General features: G+C 42.9%; 4 protein-coding genes across 12 annotated transcripts in view; 2 read left to right on the plus strand and 2 right to left on the minus strand.

Moving 5' to 3' along the window:
* Positions 1-9,549, minus strand: part of LOC127598035 (pleckstrin homology domain-containing family A member 5-like) — a 380,167-nt gene extending 370,618 nt beyond the window's left edge. For 2 of the 9 annotated variants that reach the window (XM_052061532.1, XM_052061524.1), the window contains exon 1: positions 7,709-7,765. The gene's annotated coding sequence lies outside the window, so the exon portion shown is untranslated. Of the gene's footprint in view, positions 1-7,708; positions 7,778-9,513 lie in introns of those variants that run through there. The other 7 variants (XM_052061531.1, XM_052061519.1, XM_052061521.1 and 4 more) reach the window with 7 other exon arrangements.
* LOC127598052 (tumor protein p53-inducible protein 11-like) overlaps positions 1-27,509 on the plus strand; it is an 823,313-nt gene that overhangs the window by 596,690 nt on the left and 199,114 nt on the right. The gene's annotated exons all lie outside the window — the stretch shown is intronic.
* LOC127598040 (1-phosphatidylinositol 4,5-bisphosphate phosphodiesterase zeta-1-like) lies at positions 120-10,404 on the plus strand. The gene is made up of 13 exons (XM_052061538.1): positions 120-167; positions 283-357; positions 981-1,176; positions 1,899-2,100; positions 3,006-3,150; positions 3,322-3,474; positions 3,607-3,798; positions 3,942-4,098; positions 4,990-5,106; positions 6,745-6,917; positions 7,687-7,813; positions 9,982-10,131; positions 10,219-10,404. Exons 3-13 carry the CDS (start codon positions 987-989, stop codon positions 10,299-10,301), a joined length of 1,689 nt encoding a protein of 562 aa, XP_051917498.1. The 5' UTR covers positions 120-167; positions 283-357; positions 981-986; the 3' UTR covers positions 10,302-10,404.
* Positions 10,405-25,716, minus strand: pik3c2g (phosphatidylinositol-4-phosphate 3-kinase catalytic subunit type 2 gamma). Its single transcript, XM_052061566.1, has 33 exons — positions 25,566-25,716; positions 24,402-24,906; positions 24,238-24,317; positions 22,907-23,064; positions 22,665-22,779; positions 22,479-22,590; positions 21,913-21,983; positions 21,630-21,693; positions 21,427-21,552; positions 21,255-21,285; positions 20,874-21,057; positions 20,671-20,793; positions 19,931-20,059; positions 19,698-19,812; positions 19,469-19,602; positions 19,088-19,276; positions 18,907-19,000; positions 18,654-18,748; positions 17,289-17,469; positions 17,031-17,138; positions 16,859-16,951; positions 16,612-16,741; positions 15,990-16,126; positions 15,732-15,901; positions 15,480-15,636; positions 14,950-15,059; positions 13,934-14,102; positions 13,624-13,742; positions 13,457-13,553; positions 13,313-13,376; positions 12,904-12,983; positions 12,696-12,821; positions 10,405-12,464 (listed from the first exon to the last, which is right to left on the minus strand). The coding sequence occupies exons 2-33, from the start codon at positions 24,846-24,848 to the stop codon at positions 12,312-12,314; spliced, it is 4,161 nt and encodes a 1,386-aa protein (XP_051917526.1). The 5' UTR covers positions 24,849-24,906; positions 25,566-25,716; the 3' UTR covers positions 10,405-12,311.

Here is a 27,509-nt window from a genome sequence, read left to right on the forward strand (position 1 = left end):
TGTCAACTTTATGATGATGTCAATAAGAGAACACTTGAAAGGTGATGTCGTACAGTATTGAGCTCCATGTCATGCAAGTAAAAAAAAAAAGAAAGAAAAAAAAAGAAAATTAGGAATCGAAATGGAAACTGCGCAGAGCTGAGGAAATATTTCAATCAGCACCCTGGGTAAGTTGAAAGCGGTATTTGGCAACCAATAACAATAAGGGTGTGTTGTACTACACATGTGCAACACACTGACAACTCAAACTAGTGACACAAAGTTATTTTCATAAATCCTTAGGGTTCACAGAGTCTGAAGGAACGAAGATGTCAATAACTTCTGTGCTTTTTCGTTCAAGCCGAGGGACTGCTGCAGGTATGATAAACACTTGCAGCTGGCGATAATCATTTAAGCCTTAATTGTTGTACAGCATACTGCACATTTGGAGAAAAGTTCCCATCACTAAAAGGCGGAAAAAAAAGTGACAGTGTGGTGGTGACACAAAAATGCATATCTGTCCAACCACTTGAGTATTCCCATGTAATTACATTGACCAGACAGCCTTCCACATGGCTGCAGTTTCTAAAATGGCAAATTCGATGTTTTTATTTGAACAGCAGAGGATGTTCCTTCATGTACACTGAAGGCACAGATGCCCGGTGTGTGAATGAAGATGAGAGCTGATTCTGTTCTTTTATGTCCACTGCGTGGTGAACAGATGCACCGAACAGACTATCTGTTGCTTGGTACCCATGAACAGTTTTAGTTTGAGCCACTGTCACGACTGTGGGGGGCTGAAGAACTCAGGATAAATGGTAGGGAGGGTGAGATGCAAAAAAATAGGAAACGCATCTCAATGACTGATAGGAATGACAAGCACGGGGGAAAGTCACTGGAGCATATCCAAAAATCATGACTTTTGGGAGTTTTTAGAGCAACATCATAAAAGTAGAAAAGGCTCTGGTGGGCTTTCGAAGAGTCCAAATGGCTGTTTGCAGATCAAAATGAGAAAAAGCAAGACCCAGTCCACCAGGAGAGGAGAGATCCAGAACCTCTTCAACAATTACGCGTCAGGCCAGACCACGCTACCTGCTTGCTCCCTGCTCAGCTTCCTCCACAAGGAGCAGCTGGAGCTCGCTGCCGACGAGGGCACGGCCGAGAGTTTGATCGAGAGATATGAAATTGAGGAGGCAGGTGAGTGGGGAGAAAACTGACCCCCGTGATAGAAATATGGCTTGAGAAGCTTTGTTGTAAACCACATCATCTTGACACTTCGCTCATCATAAGATTCAGCACACGCGTACAACGTGATCTCGTAAAAGCATTCACAGTTCTGAGGTCAAACAATCCAAAGTAATGTGATTTTGATGTTTTGAAGTGACTCGTCATACATTTTTGGTAAGAAATTACTGTAATTGTAACTTTTTATTGTATTTATTATCTCGCTTACTGATCGCACTACCACAACGTCTGACTTGAGGACAAATTCAGGCAACATCATGGCCACGAGAGAAATCTGTCACAGACCTAAAATTGAAAATGCAAATCAAATAAAGTAACTGAGGTTGGCTGTGTTCACACCCTCAATGGCGGAAACCACCTTTTTTTAATTTGTTTTTAAATATGCCGGCTTGCACGCATCTGCAAAATAACCAACATGCAGCCTTTTACACCTCTATCTAGATAGATGGCGCATCTCACCAGATATCAGAGTGCTAACTGTAATGTGAAAAGAACAGTTGCTAATGTAGTTTTGACAATATTGCAAAACTATTTCAAAGCAGCGTGCATTCACTTCCCACTCAATGAATGCAAGTGAAAATAGATGTATTGATGTGTCTCTGGACCTTGCGATTGACTGGCAGTACAGAAAATGGCTGAACGAATTGTGACCCTGCTGGCATATGCTCTTCCAGCCATAGAAAGTCAGTGTATGACATTTGAAGGCTTCCTGCGCTACATGGAGTCCAAAGACTGTTGCATCTTCGATCAGACCCACAAGTCCGTGTACCAAGACATGGACCAGCCGCTCAGCAGCTACTTCATTTCTTCCTCACACAACACCTACTTGACAGGAGACCAACTAATAGGCGAAAGCCACCTGGACGCCTATGTTTGGTAAGCGTGTCATACATTTACAACTTGCCGTCGAGATACGTGAAATGGTTTCACAAATTCACCTGGGAAAGAGCTGGGATTTGAAAACTGAATATGATTTGCTATCAACCGATTGCAAGTCAGGCAGGACGGTAACTGAGTGATTAACACGCCTCATCACATACTAGACATGGCGTAAACTAACAAGCATCCTGTTTTTCATGAAAAAACGTTAACACCATTTTTACTATCAAGACAAGTCACCGGTGCCTTTCTTTAGTATTAATAAAACGCCAGCCATTTCACTTTTCTGAAATGGAGACTGCACCACTAATCTCCTTTGCGGCTACTTTCTTCCCCTGCTCTGACCTTTTACTTTTTTTATTTTTTTTAAGTGAAAGCACAGATTCTACTTGAAAATGGCTTTTGAGTAAAGCACAACGCCAGATATGTTAAATTTTGTGGGTCCTCAATAAGCTTAACTTGGACCTTACTGCATGCATGTGTCGGTTTTTCCCCAAAACAAAAAGCAAAGAGTCATTAACCCTTTCATGCACTCTGTAACCTTTCTACTGGCGTAACCGCTGTCACTGAAAGGGTTAAGCCACTTTGTGCATGTATGCGAGCGTGAATGGTTGTTTGTCCATGTTCTGTAAGTCATGTGGTTTACTGGCAACTGGTCCAGAATGTAGTCAGTCTCTTTCTATATCGCACATAACGCTGAACAAGACGAGTGGTCGAAAATGGATGGGTGGATAGTAAATTTTAATGCTAATCAATAGTCAGCTACATCCTGCTAATAAGGGCCGGTGACCTCTGAAAGCCCCCCCCCCCCCCGACCCCTAAAAAAAGTACTAAACCTAATTTAGTACAGAAGTTTCTCAAAGCACTGGTTATTGTATGTTAATACATGTTTGCACTCTCAGTGCTCTGAGGAAAGGTTGCCGCTGTCTGGAGATTGACTGTTGGGATGGGCCAGGGATGGAGCCTATCGTCTACCACGGTTATACCCTGACCACAAAAATTCTCTTTAAGGACGTCATCTCAACTGTGTCACAGTATGCCTTTGAGGTAACGCTCGGTAGGATGAAGTAGAGTCAAACCTCTGGTGTGTTCCTATTGTTTCCCCATTGACACCCCCCCCCCCCCCCAGCCCCACCCCCCAATGAGCTAGATGAGCTTCATTTAAAATTGTCATTTGTCTTTGAGTGCCACTTTGTCAATGAAATTGTTTTCTGGCAGGTTTCTGTATACCCGGTAATCTTGTCGCTGGAGAACCATTGTTCCAAGGAGCAGCAGGAAGTCATGGCCCTCTACCTTACCTCCATACTCGGGGACAAGCTGCTTGACCTGCGCTTGGATCACCCAACCACGGGTGACCTCCCCAGCCCAAATGTAAGACGAATACTTTGAAAAAAGCCATACTGACAAAAACCATGTTATTGAGGCATTGGTCGAAACCACTTAAGCCCCACTGAAGACAGTTTGGAGTTATGTGTGTGTGTGTGTCTGTCAATGGTCACGCAGGACCTCAAATATAAGATCCTGATCAAGAATAAAAAGCTAAAGCCTCGCGCTAGGATAGATGGAGCATCGGGGACAGAGGACAGTGCAGATGAGGGCTGGGAGGAGGAGGAAGAGGAGGAGGAGGAGGAAGAGGAGGATCAACCGAGGAGATCAAGGTTCTGGTCTCCTAGAAAGGCAGGCTCAAAGAAGAAAGTGAGTCAGGGCCGTTGAAACAGTTTGCAGGCTGCGGCTGATCTTAAAAAGCCAAGACGCTGTTCTGACAAAAAGAAAAAAAAACTCTTATGATATCTGACATCCACTCTTGTTGCTCTCTTGTCTCTGAACGCAATGAGTAGAAGAAGAGGGTGGTGGTGGCGGACGCTCTGTCCGACCTCGTCATATACACCGTGTCTGTCAAGTTCATCAGCTTTGGTCACTCCCAAGACAGTCAGAACTCGTGTGAGAACACATCCATGGCGGAGAAAAAAGCCCGCAAGCTGGCCAAAGTTTCAGGTAGAGTCACACATAAAAAGGAAGCCAAGCTTGACTGTGAGGTGTCGTTTCGTGGAGAGCAGCCGATTTGAATGATTTACAAGCATGCTGAGCTCAAAGAGAAATCCCCGCAGGAGTCTTTTCGGTGTGCGAAAGCATTAATCTTTGGTCATAGTTCTCCAAAGAGCATATTGAACACGGCATATATTACTGAGAGTCCACTAGGGATAAAAAAAAGTGAAAAGGTTGGCCTCGTCATCGTCATGGAAGTGAAATGAGTCCACGCAGGCTCTTATCATCCGTCATTTCAACTGTCGGCACCGCCGCTGCCTGGTGTGCAGTTGTTTACGAGAAAATCTTGCTGCAGCTACGACGTGAGATGTTTTGTCAATTTGCAGTCGCGGTGACACAAGTGTTACCAAACTGATAGCAAGTTTTTTAGCCACATTGGCAAATGGACCGAATGCATTTAGAATGTTTTTATTTTTTGTCATTTTTTTTTCAGTCTGATATCAGGACAAGAATTCACTCATCACTACTCACTGATACCAAGTACCGGTACCTCTAGTGCTTTTGACAAATAAAAACAACACAATGACAAAAAAAATTCTCACAAAGGCCTTTCTGACACAGATGATGATTCACTGATATTTAAAATGTCTGCAATATAACACCAACTACTGCCTTTTTTTTTTCTTTCGGTATCGGTGGTTGGCATCAGCAACATCCACAATTACTTGATACCTTTAAAAAAAACTGGTATTTGCATGATACCAAGAACCTGGTGTTGGTACCCGTTCTTAGAATATACAGTATACCTTTGCAGGATATTTGCATGCTAGCCACTGTCAGCATTTTAGTATAATAAATGTTGTTTCATCTTATTGAATGCGGTGCGTGCTTTGTCTTCAGGTAAAGACTTTGTTCTGCACAACCAGAGATTCCTCAGCAGGATTTATCCAGCAGGCTCCAGGACGTCCTCGTCCAACTACAACCCTCAAGAGTTCTGGAATGTCGGCTCACAGCTCGGTGGGTCAAAGAGACAATCCGACTGGACGCAAAAGGACAAGAACCCACATGTTGGGGGTGCCTGAGAAACAGAACTTACAGTGCCTTGAGATACGAGAACCGTGCTTGAATCCGTAATTATTTCCCCATTGCATGGTTATGCCGTTAGTCTGTCTTAACCTTTTCCCAAACCAATCCAAAAATTCTCTCTATATCATCTTGTACTTTATGAAACAAATTGTCACCAAATAGAATGTAAAGAATTAAACACACATTTGGTGTGTGTTACATGGCCACCAGGGGCAGTGCAATACAGTCAGGTGGGCACTAATGGACAAGCAACTACTGCAAGTGACCAAGTGACTCACTGAACCCATCCATCCATACATTTTCTGATCCGCTTATCTTCACAAAGGTGCGGGGGGGGGGGGGGGCTGGAGCCTATCCCAGCTGTCTTCGGGCAGTAGGCGGGTACGCCCTGAACCGGTTGCCAGCCAACCGCAAGAGCAGGGCACACATGAACAACCATCCACTCTCACACTTACACTCAAGGACAATTTAGAGTGTTCACTCAGCCTGCCATGCATGTTTTTGGAATGTGGGAGGAAACCGGAATACCCAGAGAAAACCCACGCAGGCATGGGGTGAACATGCAAACTGCATACACGAAGGCCTGAGCCTAAATCGAACCATGCATCTCTGCACTGTGAGGTCAACGCGCTAACTAGTCGACCCCGAGGCCGCCCTCAGCGAACCCATCTAATAAGTTTTTTTCATGCAGAGGATAAAGAATATATGCCTGAGAGTTTGGCTACATTTACATATTGTTTTAATTTGACAGCGACAACATGCATCCATGAACCCATAATAAACTCATCAGCGCATAGAATATCTGAAAAGCGAATTCCATATTAAATAGCTAAGAAATATTAGTGGCAAGTCTTATTGTGTGTGGATCAAACGGTGGAAAAGTTTTGTTCAGTGAGTCACTTCGTCCAAAATCAAAAGGTAATTGTATTAATTAGCGACAAAAAGAACATTTCTTTGCAGTCCACAGCACGGCCGCCTAATCAATGTTTCCCCGGAGCCTTGCAAAACATATGGTCCTTTTTTTGTTGTTGTTAATGTCAATTTTCATTCTGGATTCTGGTAGTGCCTGATTGCTCGCTGGCGAAAAAGTCACGGCCACTGAATCGGTGCAACTTATTTTTGTTGTTCTGTCTGCCGTCTTGCTTGTGAGTCTGACATGATGCCCCAAGACTGTGATGATGGTGATATTTTGCTATGCTGAAAGACGCCGCAGTGCCAGACAGGCTGAAATGGATCAATCACCATTAAATCAGCAGAAAATTCTCTCAAGTGATGCAGACGGATGGTTACCGCTGGCGATTAGAGTTATGACGTGCTAGAAAGTTTCTCAAAAAGATCACATCTGTTTTTCTGGCTCTCATCCGCAACGACTCGGGACATTCTGCATGAAGCAGAGGCTCGGGAATTGCACCTCATCCTAATTTGGGTGTCTTGAATGGCTCCCTGATGCAACATGCAGTATTGCTGCAAGACGCTTCGTCCTCCAAAAGTGTTTCAAAAATCGAAGGCATACATTTTTATGTGTTCTTTTGGTTATCCAACTAACGAATGCCCCGTTGTACTTTGCAGTGGCACTCAATTTCCAGTCGCCGGGATTGGCCATGGACCTTAATGATGGCCGTTTCCAAGACAACGGCGGCTGCGGCTACGTCTTGAAGCCTGCCGTGCTCATGTCTCGTGAAAGGAGCTTTGATCCGAGCTGCAGTCAACGCGGCGTTCCACCAACACACTTGCTGCTCAAGGTATTATTGCCTATTTGGCAACTCGCAACCGACCCACTCAAGATGGATTAAAAAATAATATCGGCGTGCGTGTTTTGTGTATTTTAATTTGGGTTGTTGAGCGATTTAAAAAAAAATTATTTTGGTTGCTGTTATGTGGGCATCTTTTGGCCACCGTGTGTCAATGTGTTGGCACCCAGGGGCGGTTCTGGCACGAATGACTTCACAAGGTGGCCACACTGAAAAATTTGATTGTGGAATGAGTATTAGAATCAGAAAGTACGATTCTCCTGACATCATGTTACTTGGAACCACCCAGCCAGCAGTGAACAACTTTTTCTTCCACTATCCAGTGCAAATGTCGACGCTTTGTCTCGTCTGACCACAGGATTTACTACGAGTGATTTAGATGTTCAATGGTCAACTTATGTGTCCTTTTGAGCAGTGGGACCGATTCAAGAACTCTTATGTTCCAGTTCTTTATGGTGCGGTGCATTACCAACTGTTTTGATGTCTAAGGTGCAATTGCCCTCAGTTCCTTGCTCCAATTGACCCTTTCGGGGACAGCGGCTACTACAAATGTACAGTTTATCATGTTATCGGGTTACAGGGTGAATGAAAGTGTTAATCTCCATTCATGACAATGACGCCCCTCCCTCTGTTTTTAGCATGAAATTGGCTACTTGATGCAATGGTTATGTTTGGTTTTTTTTTGGTTTGTTTTTTTGTTTTAATGGCCAGAAGTTCAATCCCAGCTGGAACTATGTACATTCCATATGCTTGGCAACAGGTGATCTGTGGGTCCAACCTACCAATTCCTAGAAGTGGCAAGGCTCTCGATCCTTTCGTCAGAGTTGATATTCATGGGATTGGATCAGACTGCAACAAAAAAAACACAAACACAGTCAAAAACAACTGTAAGTACTTTCACGCCAACATGCTTGTATGCGTGTGTGTGTGGGGGCGGGGGGGGGGGGGGTGGTGGGCTTAAGTCACAATTTAAGACTGAGGACAAGCTCTGCAAGATTCTCCTGAGAGCATTCCGTCTCATTTATGCACTCTGTGCTTCTTCCAATGTTTTGATTGATTTCAGTTGTGCTTGAAAAGTCAGAATTGTGGACAGTTCACAAAATTAAAATCGCAAATCATGCAAGAATTTTCAACATTAACTTTTACTTGAACATAATTCAATCAATCAATGCAATGTGGCATGTTTTGAGAATGTCAACAAACTCCCCCTCCCCCAGTGCAAACACAAATCTCAGTTGAAATTTCGTAGACCTCTGAGGTCCATCCATTTTCTATAAGCGCTTGTCCTCATACGGATCACGGAAATGATGGAGCGCCTCTCAGGTGACTTCGGGCGTGAGACAGGGAAACCCTGGACTGGTTGCCGGCCCCGTTGCAAGGCACACATATTTGGTGTCAGGCAGAATACTTGCATATTTAAAATGTTTCACTTTTCAAGAAACCAAAAAAACATTTACATTTATTCATTGTCAAAAAGAGCATTTCAGCCATTTACACTCATATTCACACTATGGACGATTAAGAGTCTTGAATTATGTAACGTGCATGTTTTTGGAACCAGCATCTCTGCACAGGAGAGATTTAGCTCAAGGGCAAGGATCTTTAGCAGGGAGTGTAAAACTCATTTTTGTCATGGACCACTTCGGAGTTACATCTTCCCTCGGAGGGTCGTTACAACAGTGAAACCGAATAAATGTTTAATCATCACATCGTATTTTTACTAGTACACAAAAGCAAATGATGTCTTACTAGTTTTGAAATCAGTCAAGTATTTGTGCAGTTATTGCTCGAGTGTAAACAGGGGAACAAATGTATTGCAAAATGTTACCGTTATTCATTACGGATGACAGTTTGAGATTTCGGTACCGATTTAAGCAAGGATCATGCAAGTTGACACATGATTTGCTTTCGCGGACCACATAAAATGATCTGGCGGGCCGGATCTGGCCCCCGGGCCTTGACTTTGACACCTGTGATCTATAGAGCCTGTGAGACAGACATGCTAACCACAACTCACCATGATGCTCACTTGTAATGTGCAAAGAAGATTTTAAAATCATACTAAAATTGACAGAAAAATACACACCAAAAGGTCATGAAAATTACTTGAGACCTCACTTTGGGAGCATTACGGTATTAACTTTGGGTGGGTTGTGCTTTTTCTTTGGCTTTTTGGCACTACTTCTTTCAAGACATGGATCACAAGCGTCATGTCTCAGACCTCCACACACTTCACAAAAGTATCAAAGGATTTCGGGTTTTGCTCGATGAAACAAATTCAAATTAAGAAACTTCAGTTTTGAGAAGGGCGTACCCTGCAATTATATTTTATGAATTGCGACATCAAGAGAAATGCACCAAAGCAGGAAGAATCCACTGATGCAAAAGATTCCACAAAACAAAACAAACAAAAAACTAAATCTAACCTGTAGTACAATCAGTGTCACTGGTTGGCTGAATCAAACAAAAATCCAGTCCGGTGCCAGCCACACTGCTATACCAAATATACAATTTCTTCTTCAGCAAATCAAAAATGACTTTCCTCCAAATTTCTTCCTCTTAGCTATCCCCGGGTCTTTGCACTCACCTCTTCACTGTGCCGCTACTTCTTTGTTCTCCTTCCGCCAGACCATTTTCATCAGGTGGCTTAAGTGGCCACACCCGTTTAGATTGGGAGGCATGCTGGGAAATGTAGTAATTGGCCCAGTGGCCATTTTGTAGGGTGGCTCTGGCTCTTGCAGTGGAGTGTCATGGATTCCCCTGGCGCCTGTGGAGTCTCCTGTTGGTGGATTTTTTTTCAATGTTTTTGAATATTCTAGTTTTTTTTTGCCAAGTTTCTCATTGATAACGGGGAAACCCTGGACTGGTTACCATAATTATATGTAGTTCCAAATATGTATGCACACACATACAGTATATAGTATATATATTTTGATACACCCATACATCTTCCTCACATGGCCCCAGTGACGTCCTGGAATGAATGAATGAATGAATGAATGAAGAAATTGCACTTTCCAGTCAAGCTGAGTGAAGAAGTTGATGACTATTGCAGCTTTGAATCCTTTCTGGGATACCGACATGAACTTCCGCATCAGCATTCCCGACCTGTGTCTCATCCGCTTTTGTGTCCGAGACCAGACCGGCTTTCTGTCGAGTGACTTCGTGGGTCAGTACACGCTGCCCTTCAGCAGCCTGAAGAAAGGTTTGCCGAGACGATTTGACTGTTGCATTTTATCTATTTAAACATTGTTCCTCCCCACACACATTCTTTTTTTTTTAATACCTCCAGGCTATCGCTGGGTACCTCTTCGGTCCCGAGACGGGTGCAACTTGGATCCAGCCTCTCTTTTCGTTTTTGTCTGGTATTCCTAAACCGTACTCACACGCACCTATAGCAAAACACACACACGCCGCCAACAGAGACGAGTGTGGCGGAGCAGCAACAAAAGGATGCAAATAAATCAAAGCAATTGCATTTCCTCAGTTATAAATATCAGTTTTATTGTGTGAAAATAGATGTGCTATATTCCTGCCAGTTCTGCGCTGCACGAGGGGGTGAACAGAACACTCCAACAAGCGGCCCTGCGAAAATCTGTTTGCAGCTTGTACAAACCGAAATGAAGGGCAAATCCCTCATGTGAGATTGTAGCTTTGTGTAACAAAATGAATGTTTGATGTGAGTTCGGTTAATGCCAGCAGAGTTGTTTTCCCTCTCAGAGCAATAAATCCTACGCTTTTGCTGTGGCTGAGACCTAATGAAACATGCCAGGTCACAGTAACGCTCCATGGCCTCTACCCTGAAAAAAAGGCTTCTTTTTTTTTTAACCCACCCCAAGCAACACTCCTTCCCTCCCATGTGCAGAATCCAAAAGGGAATCGTATAAATAGCATGCACACAGGTATACATTATTGAAGTATATGCAGTGAATAAAAGTCTATTTCAGTCTGGCTTCATCAACAAATCCAATAAATGAGGTGGTGAGAGAAGAGCTGTCAGCAGGAGGATGCCATTAAGATAACATAAGGAACTACGTGACCGGTGAGGTGTATTGTGGGAGGGGGTCTTACCTACTCGTAATGGGCAAAGGTGTTTTCTTTTTTTCCTTTTTAAATAACATCTTATTCTCACACACATACACACAAATTAGCAAAGGTGTCAAACTTGAGTCCCTCAAGCCTGGTGCCGCCGTCCACATGATTGTACAACCTTGTTAACAAATTTAGAATTGCATCACGGAAAAAGGTGATATCAGCGCAGTATGAAAATAGTTACAAATGTGACTTATGGCGATATTCAAACAGTCTCTTATGCCATTTTTGGACAGAGCTGAAGTTGTTGGACATTGTGAAAAAAACTGAAGCTTTTGCTGTTAGATTGTAAATGTCCTTAAATGTAAATTGCAAATGTCCTTAAATGTGAAAACCAGTGGTTTTAAACCAAGTACCACCGAGAAAAAAACTCTAAGCGAAGTTTTCACTCCGATGCAAAACACTTCAGTATTTCAATTGGCCCAAAAATGTAAAAAAACAATTTGGCCTAAACAAATGTTTAAAAACAAAGACAAGGGTACTGATATTAAAAGTTTTGACAATCACTGGCATAAACAAAACACTAATTTTGTTCTTTTGCTGTCATCTATTGCGTGAACTTCACACCAAAAGTCGTACAAAGTACAAAACATTTTTTTTTTTGCACACCTTACACCCCTCCAGATACATTTAAACCCCCCCGCCCCCATTCATACTCGCTGTATGTAAAATATAATAATTGCTTTGGTTCCATCTAGTGGCATCTTTAACTATGTTGAAGTAGGGTGAGGAGTTTCATTTAGTCAGGCCATAGCATTGTCTGGAAAAAAAAGGGCAGCCATAAATGAGTTCATGGGGTCACAGTAAAGGGATGGTGTGTGCAAATTTTTCCTACAAACATGTCCAAATATTTTTAGTCCATCCACAGAAATCCACTGGGGCGGAAAAAATGTACGGGGTAATTTTCATGTTCATGATTTCTCAACTCAGCATGACTTAGATTTGTTCTTGATTTTACTGTTTGGTGCTTTCTACCGCCTTTATTACCGATTTGTCTTACAGTTTATTGTGGATGTTAAATTGCTCCATGTACAGCACTTTGTATACAGCGATGGCTGTTTGAAAGTGCTCTATAAATACTGTTGACTTGACTTGTTGAATTCATTGGCATTTAACAACAACAACTAATCAGTGCATTCAGTTACTGCAGTTCATATTCATAACAGTGTACTTCATTAGGTTTTTTTTCCAGTTACAACTTCATCAGCATTCGGTCACTACATTGTAGTTGAGACAAAAGATATTGGGGTTGCGCCCCCTGTCGGCTACAGGCCCGCAGTGCAACAAGTCAGGTCAGAGTGCCGAGTTTCCCAATGTGAACCAAGTCTCCTTGTTGAGCAGCTCCTCGTCCAGTTTGATGTTGGCGGCAGCGACAAACGTCTTTTTGCTCTTCACGCTCACCTCCAGCACCATCCCGTAAAGCAGGGGGACGTTAGACCACTCCAGCTGTGAACGTCACAAAACATTTTGGGACAAGTCAAGTCGAGCAGCTCTGCATGTCAAATTGGAATTTTGCAAAACTTTCACCGTATATTTTATCCAACTTTCTTCTGCCATCCTACAACATCCTGTTTTTATATGTAATTATTGCATTTAATGTACAGTGATAATGTACATTTGCCTTTGTAAAACACTATATTGTTACAATTTAACTTATAAGAAATAAAATTATTGTACCAGTTCGTTGAATGTTGGGCTGTCATTATTCCGCACCACTTTAGTCTTCCTCTTGGACTTCCGCTGGGGATCCGGTCTCAGACGCGTGATCACATAGGCATCAGGGTTGGAGCCATTGGGCATCTTCTGTAGAAAGGGGAAAAAAAAAAGGTTTTTAAATTCATAAGAAAGAACATGCGATGTTTTTCCTTCCGTGTGGCAAGCTCACAATGTTCTTGAGGTGTTTTACCAAGACTGAGAGCTTACAGCCCTTGTAAGAAATGCACAGCTGGATTTGAGGACAAGCTTCTGGAATGGTAAATCACAAGTTGACACTTCACGACACCCGGTTCGTCATACTAGATGCTTAATGAGGTACACAAGCACAACTGGGTGAGAGCCCCTTTCAAGAGCTGCATTAGAGATTCTAAAGACAATATTGTTCAAGTTTGATTTCTGATATTTTGTCTCTCGTAAGGTGACAGAAATATATATTTTTTAAAAACAACAACACCCCATCATGATGCAAGCTAGAATTTACAGTCAACATTGTTCAAACTTCTGATGGAGCTCTTGCATTCAGGCTTACTCAATTGCGTTGGTGTACCAAATGCTGTGGCTAATGAGTGGATGTTGACCTTTTACCACATATTCTTTCACCACTTTGGGCCCATCCAAGAACAAGCTGCACACAAATTCATTCTGAAGAGCAGATATAGTGAGTTATAGCTCAAAAAAACAAAAACGACAAAAAGGAATTGGACATTATCAAGCAAACATACTCCCTTGCAAGGTCCCTCAAAAAGCTGTTTGAGGTATTTATTCAGTTGAGACATTTTCCTATTGGGGTTGAATGACATCATATACCATGACGGGAATCTGGAAACGAAAAGAAGACAATGTGCTAGGATACAGGGAGAGTGCGATGAACGCTTGTCTGTGGGCTCACTGAGGAATCGCGGATTCGATGAAATGTTTCTGCAGTTGCTTATGGATCAGCTCAAAGTCCTCAAATGTCATTTCGGTGCACCAATAGCCATCGTCAATGGTCAGTGTCAGGTCGTAGATCTGACAATTAAAAAGGAGCAATGAATTAAAAAAAACAAAAAACAAAACAGTCTGATTGGATTTTGGACACTTTCTCAACACTGACATGAGGCAGAGGTGACAAAAGCCAGTGTTGTTTGTGATTTTTCAGTTTTTAAGTTGGACACAATAATAATAATAATAACAATAATGACAATTAAACTTGGTCTCACTGCAACTTTGTCCTTGATGCTAAAGTCCTGGATGATGGCGTCTTGAATGTTGGTGCTCGGAGCAGGAACGGCATCACGGATGGGCGCCGCTGCCTTCTTCCTTTGGGCCATGCTGTGTGTCAGGAAGTTTAGCTTAACCGCAACAGAACCCATGCTCTCCTTGATCTTCCTGAACAAAAGACACAATGGCACGCGCTGATCGACCGCATACACTTGACACGCCACCACACCACTGACTTGGCAACCTGTTGCAACCGTCATTAATGAGCATATGTTGTTGAGCAGACACTTAGCAGCGAAATACACACACACACACACAGTGAACACTCTCCAAAACATCCATGAACAACACAGGCTAAATTCAGCTTCCCAGACTTAAAACGATTTGAGAGTCGTTGAAAATGCATCACTTCAACATGCTTTCTTGACACCAATTATCACTTTCTCTTCAGCCAGGACTTTGGCAACATCTCAAGTTTAAAGAAAATTTCTGTGATTGACCGGTGACCGGGCAATGGTATTCACTGCCACTTGTCAAAACTTGGCATATATTGCTCGAGCTCACCCATGACAAAAAAATGGGCTCAGTGCCGTATTTTCCACACTACAAAGCACTTCAGAGTATAAGGCGCACATTCAATGAATGGCCTATTTTAAAACTGTTTTCATATAGAGGGCGCACCACATTAAAAGAAGCTGCAATAGTGACTGTGGTGACATTATGCATCCACTAGATGGAGTTACACTGAAGGGAATACAATACAATTCAGCTTTATTGATAGTGCTTTCACAACAGCATCTGTAACAAAGGGCTTTACAGACCATTAAATTCTATTTTATCTACCGGTAATTAAATTATATCAAGTGTAAATGGGCTGCATTGCTTAGAGCAAAGGGACAGACCTCTTAAGAAGAAGGCACTCTTATCACAAAATTGTGAGGATAGCGAGGTACATGTATTTGTTGTTAGCAATTTATTTGAAGGAAATATGACTTATGAGTGTGTTTTAAGTTACTTTGTAAAGTAGGATGTGGCTTCCAGGTCAGTGTCGTGCGGTCTGAGGTTTCTCTGGACGTACTGCAGATCATGATAGTCCTTCAGTTCGGGCATTCCTGCGTTGGTCATCTGGGGACAATGCAAACACATACACCCAAAAAAAAATATTAATAATGGGATTCAAATGTAATTTATTACGTCTGCCAAAAGCATATAACAATAATTAAATCCTTTTCATTCATTCATCTTCCTAACCGCTTGATCCTCACTAGGATCGCGGGGGATGCTGGAGCCTATCCCAGCTGTCTCCGGGCAGTAGGCGGGGGACACCCTGAATCGGTTGCCAGCCAATCGCAGGGCACACAGAGACAAACAACCATCCACGCTCACACTCACACTCACACCTAGGGACAATTTAGAGTGTTCAATCAGCCTGCCATGCATATTTTTAAAAGTAAATAGTCAGGGCATTATATTCTTCTGTTGTGCGCAACTTGGCCACTGGGGGGCAGTATAACACAGTCGTGAAGACAAAATCTTTGGCCTTACGAGCTCCAGCAGGCTGAGTATGAGGCCAGATCGGTGTCTGATGATGTTGTAAGCTTCACAGCAGAGTTCCACAAAGCGATGCAAGCGCTGAGGCTTCTGCCCACCGCCTGTGATGAAATGCTGCATCTCCGACGTAAAGATGAACGGTGATCGGTCCCTGCGTTGTTAAAAAAAAAAAAAAAAAAAAGGTGGTAAAGGTTGTTCCAGCATTTTGGATTTCTTCCCAAGTGACTGTTTCAAACGTTGAATTGCCTTTTCAAGTTTGCGATCTTCTGTGCATTGCCCATGATCTTGCCAAAGTCGATGTGGAACATGTGCCCGCTGTGCTTCAACATGATGTTGTCATTGTGGCGGTCGCAGATCCCCAGGATGAAGGTGGCCACGCACCAACCTGCACATGAGTGAATGAAGTTCATCACAGCCTGAAAACAAGTGTTAAAAAAAAGGAGTGGAGGTTAACAATTAGTCCCGGAGGACGACTTTTATCAGGAATTCGGGATGTCTGCTGACCTTTTCGTAGTCATCCTTGGTTTTGTTCCACATGTGGAACCACTTCTCCAGGGTGTCCTGTCGAAGGGTGCCACCGAGACCCCACTCCTGCTGAATCTTTCCTAGCGTCACCGCCTCAGGAACCACTTCTATGAGGCCTGTCAGCCGGCATATATGAACAAATAATGAAACACGAGTGGCACGGATGCAAACCTCATCTGAAAGGTACTATTTTTTTTCAGCGGTGTTAAAAGAAAATGACACTGACTCAGCATGATACTTGTTTTTTCTTTTTGTTTTTTAACATGTTTATTTATGATTGTTATTTCTGTAGAGGATAAAACATATTTAAGCCAGTAACATTTCATTTTTGGCAACGCTGCATCATGAATTAAAAGTGAGGCTTCATTCAAAGCTTGCTAGCAGCTTCGATTGAGTTGAATTTAGTTCGCTGCCACAATACAAACACATCTACGTCAAGTCATCATTCACAAATTAAAGCAAAAGCGTCAAGTGGATTCTGCGGAATCTAATAATTTCCCTGCAACACACCTGACTGACGCTAATGTGCTGAGGCACAGGATTTGGAAATGATTATATTGAAAATCCTATCTGAAGTAATGTATTGATTTGATCAAGTCACCCTGAGTTGTGCCAGTAGAGAGACATCTGTAGGTGATCATTCGCAAGTCCAGCCCTTCTTGGAGCCACACCCTGTCCATCATACGAACCATCTGCAGTACTAGCATGTCTTGGCGCAGGCTATCTCCTGTCTGAAGAGATCACTTCCAAATGAATGATGGAAAAAAAAGCTTCAGCTCACAGTTCTCCTTAATGGGTCACAACTACAGAGCCAACAAGTATCAATAAAGTGCTACTTTATGACCAACCTTGCAGATCACAGCGATGTTCTTAGCCAGTGGGTCAGTGCAAATGAAGGACAGCCCCAGAGGAGAGGTATTGGAGTTGTAAAACTTACAGGCCTGGAAAAAAAGTTTCACATTGTAAACATTCGTCTATAGATGTGTGGTTTGGATTGTGATGATGCTGTGGGGCATTTACATCCAGGTCCACCCCCTTGATGTGGACCGCAACATCCAGAGGGAGACGGCAGCTTCCCCCATCACTGAAAAACTTCTCAATCTTCATCTTTTCTTTGTTTAGAACGGTCTGCAAGACAAACAACACGCTGACAGAATATTTGACTTGCTGCTGAGTTCGAGCCTGCGAATGAGTTTAACTAATTCAGTACCAGCCAATTCTGGACCAAGTCTGAAAAGACGTTTAAAAATGTCTTTGGGAGTGAATGAGTTAAAAGACCTTCCGTCGCGTCTTCTCCGACGTCCGGACCTTCTCTGCCACCTGGACGAGTGCCGACAGCAAGTGGGTCTCTCGATCCAGCTCTTCCCGCAGTGCTCGACCGCAGCAGAAGCGCAGGGCCGCGTGCACTTTACTATACCAGCTCTGGTAGTGCGGCTCTGTGCAAGCGTCCTCCAGCAGCCTGGCCACATAAGCAGCAATGGCCAGTCACACTGAAATTCATTTGTAGCGCGTGTGTGGGTGGACTGTGGGTGGTGTTGGTGTCACACAAAGGTGCACGACTGGGGGTGCAAATCAATTGCAATTGCCCACGTCACGCCGACTACATCATCCGCAAGGGGAGATCCTACCTGCCAACGTCATGTATGGGAATCAGCGAATCTATTTCTGTTTACGCAGCTCAGAACGCCCTGTTTCTGATGCAAACAAAGGACGATGCGATGATGGGTGCGCTGGAAAAGACGACTTGCCAAACACACCGTTGAGCCTAATTCTACAGGTGTAAAGTCGAGCAAAATAGCAAAGCAAAGAAAACTCATGCGCACAGTTAGATTGCGCTTTGCGCTCACTAGACATGAATATATGACCCAAAGTTTTTCATAAGTTCACAACTTTACTTGAAATAGATATATTGTCTTTCATATCAATTCATGGTTCATTTGCCTTTATTTTATCTTAAACCTAATATTCATGTTATAAAACAAAAAAAAAAATAGACAGCTGCAGCAATTGATTAGTAGGGCTTTCAAAGGTGCGTTTAAGGTTTTAAAATTCATGCGATTTTTTTACAGCTGTCCTACAATATATATGAAAAATTCAGCTCTCTGGATTTGTGACATCAGGTTTTTAAAGCAGACAAGGATTGAAAGGAGAGCTCGGCTTCCATGCAGGGTCTTGACTTTTAACAGTGTTGAGAAAATTCAGGAAAAAAAATCGAATGGTTGAAAAACAAATTTTCAAAATTGTTTAAAAGGTGAGTTTAACTTCCAAGCTGTGTGCGCATTGTTAAAAGTGGGTGTAAAATTTTGTCAAGCTTGAGATTGTTCCAGCAGAGAACTTGTTTGTTCAAAAATACACAGGTAGAGGTCCTTGAAAAAAACATATTAAATCACTCTTGCAAAATGGAATAGGAAATTACAATGAAATTATTTTTCAAAATCGTTCAGCCCTCGTATATTTTAATAATATTTCTTATTTCCACTTCTTACTATCTGTGATGCCTGCCACTGCCGCGCTGCATTTTTACATGACCTAATTTGACAGTGTGTATTGCATGTTTATAATTACTACTGTGTTGACAAGTTTTATTTGCGTCAACTTTAAGGGGATAAAAACACACATTCATAGTTGAGTTTGGTTACTCACCAGAAGAGTTGATGGGCAATCCGAATGTTTTTTATAGATCTCTCCAACAACAGCATGACTAGAGCTCCATCTAGCTCCCATTCGCTCTTCAGAGCCTGCACAACAAGATGATGATGATGATAAGATAAGAAGAAAACCTTTATTTGTCTCACAACGGAGAAATTCCCAAATTACAGAAGCAATAATGATGACGATAATGAACTAAATGGCGGTGAAGTAGGGAATGATGAGATGTGCTTGTTACAGTGCTAACCTGGACCAACTGCGGCAAAAACAGCTCCAGCTCATCATCGGGTATTTGCACAAAATACTGCACAGAGGTCTCACGCACTGTCTGGTCTGGAAAACTGGACAAAAGAAACACAATTTTCTTTTTCTTCAATTTAGTTAACTAGCGATGCGTAATCAAGGCAGGGATGAGGGCTGCTGCCTACTTATCGGTGAGCAGGAAGAGGGCTTCCTCGGGAAGGTGGATGGCCCAGCGGTCCACAACTGTGTAGATCTCTGTCAGGTCCTCAGACTGCCACTTGGGAGCACCACCTAACACCAGGTGGAGGAAGGTGCTTGCTTTGTCACAGCTGTGACGTTTACTCCACAGGAAGCTCTTCTCATTTTCTGAAAGACTGGACGCAGAAAGAAATGAGTTGATGAATGAGATTCAATCTCTGTGACACGGGCGCCCCGCTTACATTTAGCCATACGGGATGGAGAATGTAAAATCATTCGTTATCATCAATGTATTTGAAATTGTGCAATGATTTGAACGATACATCTGATCTAAGGCGGAAACTGATTTTTTTTTTTTTTCGACTCACAAGCAAAGGCAGAGCTTCTTGGATACTTGTGACATTTTCTTTTCCAGATCTTCACAAGGCGGGGAGAATATGAAGGAGCCGGGGAGCGCGACAGGCCGCAGATACGTCCAGGTGACCTCATCTGGAAACTCAACCTGCATGGAAGAGATGATGATTGATGCTGTCGATTTTGCTTGTTTTTACTACCATAGGGCACCAGAGTTTTTTTTTTTTTTTGGAGACTCCCCACCTGCAGAATGACCCCCAGTGTTTGTCGGTGGCTGTCAAAAAGGGCCGGGGAGGGGGGAGAAGACAGCATGGCCAACTTGGACAAACTGAGCAGGATGGTCCCTCTGGCCAGGGTTCTACACACACGATTTAGTCAACATTTGCTCTGTTGCATAATGGAAAATGGTGGGAACTGTTCCTTAAAGAAAAAATTGAACATCGTATGTGTGTGGTGTGTTGAAGATGCCCCAGTACCTGTTGCTGTAAAGAGGTAGAACAGCCCATGCCAGCAGCTCGGGGCTCTTTCCTCGCTTTGAGCCAATCAGCTGGAAGGTCAGCATGCTCTCGTAGGGCAACTGCTTTACTGGGACAGGAAACGCCATCCTGACAGCCAAATACACAACTGTGACTATTTGTGTTTGCGTTTACAGAATGTTTGGAGTCCAAGAGTTACATTTGGGTGGTCAGGAGCTCCCTTAAAACTGCCTAAGACCTATAATACTATATATATATTTTAATTCAAACGTGAGAAAGTTTTTCCCTCTGATGTTTATTTCGATTATTTTTTATTTTGTTCAAGGACCCTACAGCAGACAGTTATGTTGCATACATGCTTTTGTCTCTTTGTTGCAATGGAAACACACTACACACACACACACATACAAAAAATAAATAAAACAATATATTAATAACAGTTGAAAGCACATCTTATGAATATACAGTATATCTACGAGGGACATTCAATAAATAAGGTGATTTTTTTTTGGTATTAGGACTGGTAATACAGAAAGAATCTTACTTTTTCCTTTTTGTTTTCAACAGTCTATTGACACTGTCACACACTTTTCCCATCTGTGCACAAGCTTCCATATTCCCTCAACGTAAAAATCTTTGGACTGATGTCTCAGCCAGTCGCTCACCACACTTTTGACTTGATTGTCACTTAAAGGCTCCATTGTACCGGCCCGTCAAACAAAAGTGGAAAGTGAACTCACATGCGGTTGCAACGTATTTTCTTCTCAAATGATAAAGTAGTGCTGATGTTTTCAGAAACCACGGCTGAGCAAATCTGAGTTTCCCCATAAGTCAGCTCACAGGAAATTGAAAAGCAGGCAAATCTAGAAAATAAAACAACAACAATGAACAAGGATCGTGTTTTTCGTGTGGTGTTGTGCTCATTGCACAGCTAATGTCATACGTTGCCAGCCAGCTGGGTTGCAGTTTATAGAGCGCGGCCACGTTGAACCGTAAGAGTTCACCGTTATCCTCCACATCACGAGTCTGAGGTTTGCTGGCCATGTCCAGAGTTCTGAAGTTGGACAGGAAGTTTGCAAAGAAGCTCTGCATGACTTTCAGCAGGGACTCGTGCAGCACCCGCATGGCTGCAAGATACACAATGTCATCGTCTTGATATGAATTTAGAGCGTACATAAGGCAAAAATGTGACTTGTTTTGAATGATAGCTGAATTTAAAAGGCTTAGTCAAGGAATGCCGTACACAACATATGTTTGTTATGACATGCAATTATATCCATATATTTGACATATATAAATATCCATATATGGTGTATCTACTCACCACTCTCACATTCTGACATTTCCTCATAGCTCTGCAACAAGAGGCGAGGACACATATAATACATGCATCAGAGTCATGGAAAATGAAAGACGTGATGTGGAAAAATATAAACATCCAGCAGGATTGTGATTTTAAAAAAATGAGGCTGCATGACATGGACGTGCCCCCTTACTAGAGGTATGGGGTTGACTCTGTTGAGCCGGCCAATGGCGTCTTCCAGCTCCTCGCCTGAGAGGCCGCACAGGAGATCGGTAATGGTGCGAACGTGGGTCACCATGACGTTAACGTTCATCCCTGACTGCACACATCAAGATATTTTGGAACGCTTGATTCACATCTATTTTTACACGTGAAGAGTGAGCTGTCTCAACTCACTTTATTTCTCATCAGCATGACCTCCTCCCTGCTGTAGCTTAAGAGCACATTCTGCAGGCTCAACCTGAGAAATACAAAGCTAAGAGGTGAAACATACACGCACGCACACATCTTCTTTATTCAATATTTCCTGTAAACGCACAAAGCTTGTGACTCGGTGAGATAATAATAATAATAATACATTTTATTTATAAGCGCCTTTCAAGACAAGGATGTCATCATGAGAGTAGTATTTAGACGCTGAGCAAAGCCCGGTGAAGGGAGTGACTGCTCGGTATCTTACTTGCAAGCATTGAAGACGCAGACGGGTCTCACCAGCTCGTAGACATGACCCGAAGGTTTGTCGTCCCCTTCCTCACGGGGGGGAAAAAAAACAGTGTTATTATGAAATGATTAATCTTTGGTTAAGTATACGATATCTGTTCTGGTTTATTCTAAAGATGAACATTAAAATATTACTTAAAACCTTGTCCATATTATCAATAATTTTAAATCGTTATCGTGACAGTTCCGCATTGGAACATTTTTTTTTACAATTTTTATGATGTATGGGGGAAACAAATAATAAAATAAAATAATAGAGATGAACGAATGATATTAATTCAATTAATTGTTCATCCCAACACATTACCATGTAATAGATCAGAGTATTTTTTTCTCCATCTGTCCTGCAAACGCCAGCAGCCAGTATGTGATTTGTATACATAACAAAGTAAAAAAATAAAAATAAAATAAGAATCAAAGCAGGTAGTGTTTTCACAGCCACACCAACCCTGATAATCAGTTTGCATGGCAGGTCTCATTGCTGGTCAATGTTTAACCTTTTAGACAGACTGTGTGGTGACTCACATCCCTGGCCAGGCTGCGTCTTCGGCTGCTGGAGTGGAGCAGTCGGAGGGGAAGGTCCATGTTGAACTTGCAGTGTGTTTGAACGACCTCGTGCACACCAAGCAGCTGGTCACTGTTGACGGTTCGGCGCCGATGTGTCAGCATGAAGTGGAGGAAATAAGAGGTTTGCTCAATGAAACCACTTACTTGTGGAGATACTCCTCCGAGTTGCACAACTTGAGAACATAATGGCCGGTGGGTTTGCGAGCGAATTCGAACAGCTGGAAGATCTCATCGATGAAACTTTGCACTGTCCTGTTCACTGGACAAATGATACGAATTCAACCCTGCATATGCTGGTGTACTCACAAAAAGTGACTGATTTATTTTTGCCTTTTGTAAGAGAGTGTGCGCATGTGTAGCATCTTGACTGATGGACGATATCGTACCTGTGGTTGAGATTGGAAGCTGGTGACTTTCATTTTCGATCGCCACGTTGACAATCAGCTCGACCTGCTGCAGGAGCGCGGGATGGACGCGTGACACTCGAGCACACACCGTGCCCGTGTTGTGAGCCACTTGCGTGTGCTTGTAGCGTGACAGCAGCCTGTCAAATCGAAACCCAGACACGCAAAACAAAGACATTCTTTTCACCTGACTCAGATTTTATTTGGGAAATTACTGCAGATGATCAGGTTCAAAAAGGCCTACCATTAAACTTGCTACTTTAGCAATGATATACTGTAATACACGACTACAGTAAATAGATCTCCACCAAAAACCCCTAAAGACCCCGTAAAGTGAATTAAGAGATTTGTTTCGAAATACCTGACACATGTTTTAAGATAATTTCCGGAAATGTGCCGTTGAAAATCTATAACAGCACCTTTGTTTGGTTTTCCGGCACATAGTGATGTGCAGTTAGCTAGATTTGCTCAGGCGACACCCATTATAAATGCTTTGGGTAATCTACGGGCACGCCTATTTTAGAGCGCCTCATTGTGGGTGTGTGCATGTCGTGGTGAGAAAGGCAGAGGCTTTAAATGGATAGATTTTCCTAGATTAAACATATCCTATACTTATGTAGAAGTAGCATCCATATTTTCAGGTTAGAGTGGAAGTGCTTAATAGACAACTGGCGCATGCATGGTTTCAGCGCATTCTGTGGACTTTAAGTGGACGAAATAAAACAGTCAAAGCATTTGCTAATCCATGCCATTATGATTCAGTTCCATTGTTGCCATATTGAGTCAAAATGCAAAGTTCCTAAATCTAAAATTGATTCGGGTCATCAACAAAATGTGGTCATTTCCTAATGTAATTGTATTTGTCCATAAATTATTCATTCATTCATCTTCCGAGCCGCTTGATCCTCACTAGGGTCGCGGGGGGTGCTGGAGCCTATCCCAGCTGTCTTCGGGCAGTAGGCGGGGGACACCCTGAATCAGTTGCCAGCCAATCGCAGGGCACACAGAAACGAACAACCATTCGCACTCACGCTCACACCTAGGGACAATTTAGAGTGTTCAATCAGCCTGCCACGCATGTTTTTGGAATGTGGGAGGAAACCGGAGCACCCGGAGAAAACCCACGCAGGCCCGGGGAGAACATGCAAACTCCACACAGGGAGGCCGGAGCTGGAATCGAACCCGGTACCTCTGCACTGTGAAGCCCACGTGCCAACCACTGGACTACCGGGCCGCCCCTGTCCATAAATTATGTGCAATAAAACAACAAAGCCAAGACCTTTTTATGCCTTGTATATCAGGCGACATCTTACCTGGATGTGGCCTGACAGAATGCAGCCATCACCGTTGTGCTGCCTTCTGGAGCGTCGGTCAGTTTGATGATCCATTTATCCTAATGTGAAAGACAATCGTTTAGGCCTTCACGCTGTCAATTTTAAATCCTGGTCAAGGCAGAAAAACGCGATCGATTACTCACCAGGTCATCTATTTGTGTGTTGGACCGGACCAAATTGTGGACAGGGACAGTCAGATCACAGGAGAACCTGGTTCTGTTGTGGCCGAGCGGCGCGTGTTTCCTGGGTGGTACAGGTGGGGAAATGTGGTCTTGTCCACTTGGAGCCTTTGCACTCGGGACCGGTGGGGCGGCACGGCGGGGTCGGAGAGCCACATATCCCCCTTGCTGAGCACCTTGGGGACGTCCTCGGCCTTGAGTCTGGGATTCAGGCCGAGATTTCGGAAGAGGCGGGGGTATGACTCTCGGCACTTGATAACTTTCGACATTAATATCGATGTCCTCGTAAACATGAGACGGAAATTCAGTTTCTGTCACAGATGCGGAGTGGTCACACTTTGCGTTTTGTCTGTGGAGCAGTCTACGTGCTGGTATAGGGGGTGGTCCTGGTTGCGGTCCAGCAGGATCCATCACATTGTAACTCAAGTGCGTCTTGATGGCGCAGTATGTCAGGTCACAGTGGGGCACGCTGCATAAAATGACAGGAAAATCATTACACGTCCTTTCGGTGACTGTTTCAGTGTCGCTCGATCTCTGTCATAATATGCTGATGATGAATTGTGATGTGAATAGGTGAGCATCAGGCTGAGGAGGACTGCTTGAATATAGATTCGAATTAAACCAGGAAATGTGTTGGGTGATTCCTGGATCCAACATGTTGTACCATTCAGCTCCATGTTAGCAAACAGAAAGTTATTGCTAAAACTACGGAAGCAATGAACAGTTGGACATGAGTATTCAGAAGTCAAATTAAGTTCATCTGTAAAGGTTGGAATGCATTTTGGGTTCATCCTAAAATTCAACCTAAGGGCTGACTATCCCGAACCTTTTGAGTGTCACCGAAGCTTAAGGGTTGAGTCTAATCATTAACAGCTTTTCAAATCTTAACAGGAAATGCTGCACTGCGCCACAATTTCTCACAAGCCAAAACATGATAAGCTTACTGAAAAACACAGGAGCCACAACATTGGGGCATTTGCTTCAAAGGAGGACGTTTACTTCAACTCCCAAATGTAATTCAAATATCTCCACAGATTTATGATATTTATCAGCAGGGTTTAAAAAAATAATCCAAATGCTCCTTTATTGCAAATAAAATGAAAGTAGACAGAGTTGCTAGTGACCTACCATCAGAGGTATTGTTTGTGGTCCCATTTTCAAGTCATCGTGCTCAGCGGGTTAGACCTGAACACTTGCTGGTGACACTCGTGTGTTTACTCCTCCCACTGGATGCACTTTCGTTTTCTTCGCTCACTTTGTCTACAACACCGATGACACGCTCTCTGCTGGAGGAAACATATTATCACAGAGATGTTACGTTCATATTAAAATTTTATACTGAAAGATTTTCATTTATTACCTTTTTCACTTACTGGCTGGGAGAAGAAGAAACAATGTTTCGACTGCCTTATTGGGAGAATTCAGTTGTCTCATGATTAAAGCAAAATAAACACGTACAATAATGTATTGAATTAATAATGAAAATCTAGCCTTGGCGGGCCAGCCAGGACAACTCTGTCCCAACCACAGACGGCTGGAGTTGGGAGGGGTATCAGTCTGTAAAACCTAGACCATAACTTCAGCCAAAACGGTGACCCAGAAGTGGGGAAAATCCAGGAAGATCAAAAAAGTAAACTCATCCTGTGTCTTTTCGCACTGATTCTTGACACTATTCTGTTGGTCTACTTAGTTTGCTTGCTACGATTTCCAAAAAAAGAGTTGTTGAGGGTCAAAACTGCAACACAAATAACGAACACACAAAATTAGGGAAGGTTTAAGTCAGGGGTGATCAGTCACGAACCTTTTTGAAACTGACATCCACTTCTGCGGTGCTGATTGTGTGAAGGGCTATCAGTTTGACACAGACTTATGAAATAACAAATTAGCTCCACCTCAATTAAAATGAATTATATTCAGTTTTGTGAAGACACTGATCTTGATGTGTGTTATTAAATATGACACGTTACTCATATGACTCTCTGCCAGAGTTTACATTTTCAAGTGACCACTTCTATGACATTCAGAGAAAATCCCATTACTGGCAACCCTTTGGTTCAAACCCAAACTACGGCCGGCGGGCCGTATCCGGCCCATGGGCACATTTGACCCGGCCCTCTAACCCTCCTGTTGTCCTCGGGTCAAAATGACCCGTCACTGTGTTAAAAACGCCCCAACCCCCCTGCCCCTAAATGATAAGTTTTTAACTTGAAATGTTATGACGTTTCCTAGATTGTCCCCAACTGCAGAAAAATTGAAATGTTGTTTTTATTCACATTTCCATGGAAGCTGTACAAAAAAAAGTACAGGGTCACTTCGGGGCAAAATGACCCATTACGCAAATAGGGTTGAAATCAAGGTCACAAAGTTATTTACACACCATAGAATGTTTCAGTGTTTTATTAGTTAGTTAGAATTAGTAGAACACGTGAACAAGACGGTAGCAGACATAAACAAGACAAGATAGGTGGTGTTCTCGTAGATGGCAGAACTCTTTTTTTGTGGATTTCAAGGGGCTATAAAGAGAGAGAGTTGTTTAGTTATTATTTATTTCCATTTTTTTCTGTGAAGAACTCAGAGAGGGTTATTTAGTTATTATTTATTTCATTAATAGTGTTATTGTTTGTTCCCTGACTTTTTTTTCCTGTAAAGAACCTGGAAATGGTTATTTGGTTATATGTGGCTTTTATGGGAAACAATAAATTTTTTAAGCTCCCCTATGATCGTTGATGTTACAAACTGACACCGGCCCCCCATCGGAGAAGGGAAAAGTTATGTGGCCCTCACAGGAAAAAGTTTGGGGACTCCTGCTCTAAAGTGTCCCGAGATGTGAGTGTAAGCATGGATGTTTTTTTTGTCTGTGTGTGCCCTGCGATTGTCTGGCAACCGGTTGAGGTTGCTGGGTGTCCCCCGCCTACTGCCCAAAGACAGCTGGGATAGGCTCCAGCACCCTCCACGATCCTTGTAAGGATAAGTGGATCGGAAAATGGATGAATATTATCATTCTGGGTAACGATGTCCAAAGTACCTCAGGTTGGAACCTGTGCCGAGAAAACAGGCTGGATTCCGTTTATT

The sequence above is a fragment of the Hippocampus zosterae genome, chromosome 3, assembly GCF_025434085.1.
Source record: "Hippocampus zosterae strain Florida chromosome 3, ASM2543408v3, whole genome shotgun sequence".
In the NCBI taxonomy this organism is placed as follows: Eukaryota; Metazoa; Chordata; class Actinopteri; order Syngnathiformes; family Syngnathidae; genus Hippocampus; species Hippocampus zosterae.

What these genes read in the sequence shown, in the direction of transcription:
- LOC127598040 (XM_052061538.1), top strand. Translation starts at nt 987, where the DNA reads ATGAGAAAAAGCAAGACCCAGTCCACCAGGAGAGGAGAGATCCAGAAC. An exon ending in AGGCAGGCTCAAAGAAGAAA is followed by an intron (nt 3,799 to 3,941) that starts GTGAGTCAGGGC and finishes CGCAATGAGTAG; the next exon opens with AAGAAGAGGGTGGTGGTGGC. An exon ending in CAACACACTTGCTGCTCAAG is followed by an intron (nt 6,918 to 7,686) that starts GTATTATTGCCT and finishes GCTTGGCAACAG; the next exon opens with GTGATCTGTGGGTCCAACCT.
- pik3c2g (XM_052061566.1), bottom strand. Translation starts at nt 24,848, where the DNA reads ATGGATCCTGCTGGACCGCAACCAGGACCACCCCCTATACCAGCACGT. An exon ending in TCATGCTGATGAGAAATAAA is followed by an intron (nt 21,553 to 21,629) that starts GTGAGTTGAGAC and finishes TGATGTGTGCAG; the next exon opens with TCAGGGATGAACGTTAACGT. An exon ending in TTGAGGGACCTTGCAAGGGA is followed by an intron (nt 13,377 to 13,456) that starts GTATGTTTGCTT and finishes TCTGCTCTTCAG; the next exon opens with AATGAATTTGTGTGCAGCTT.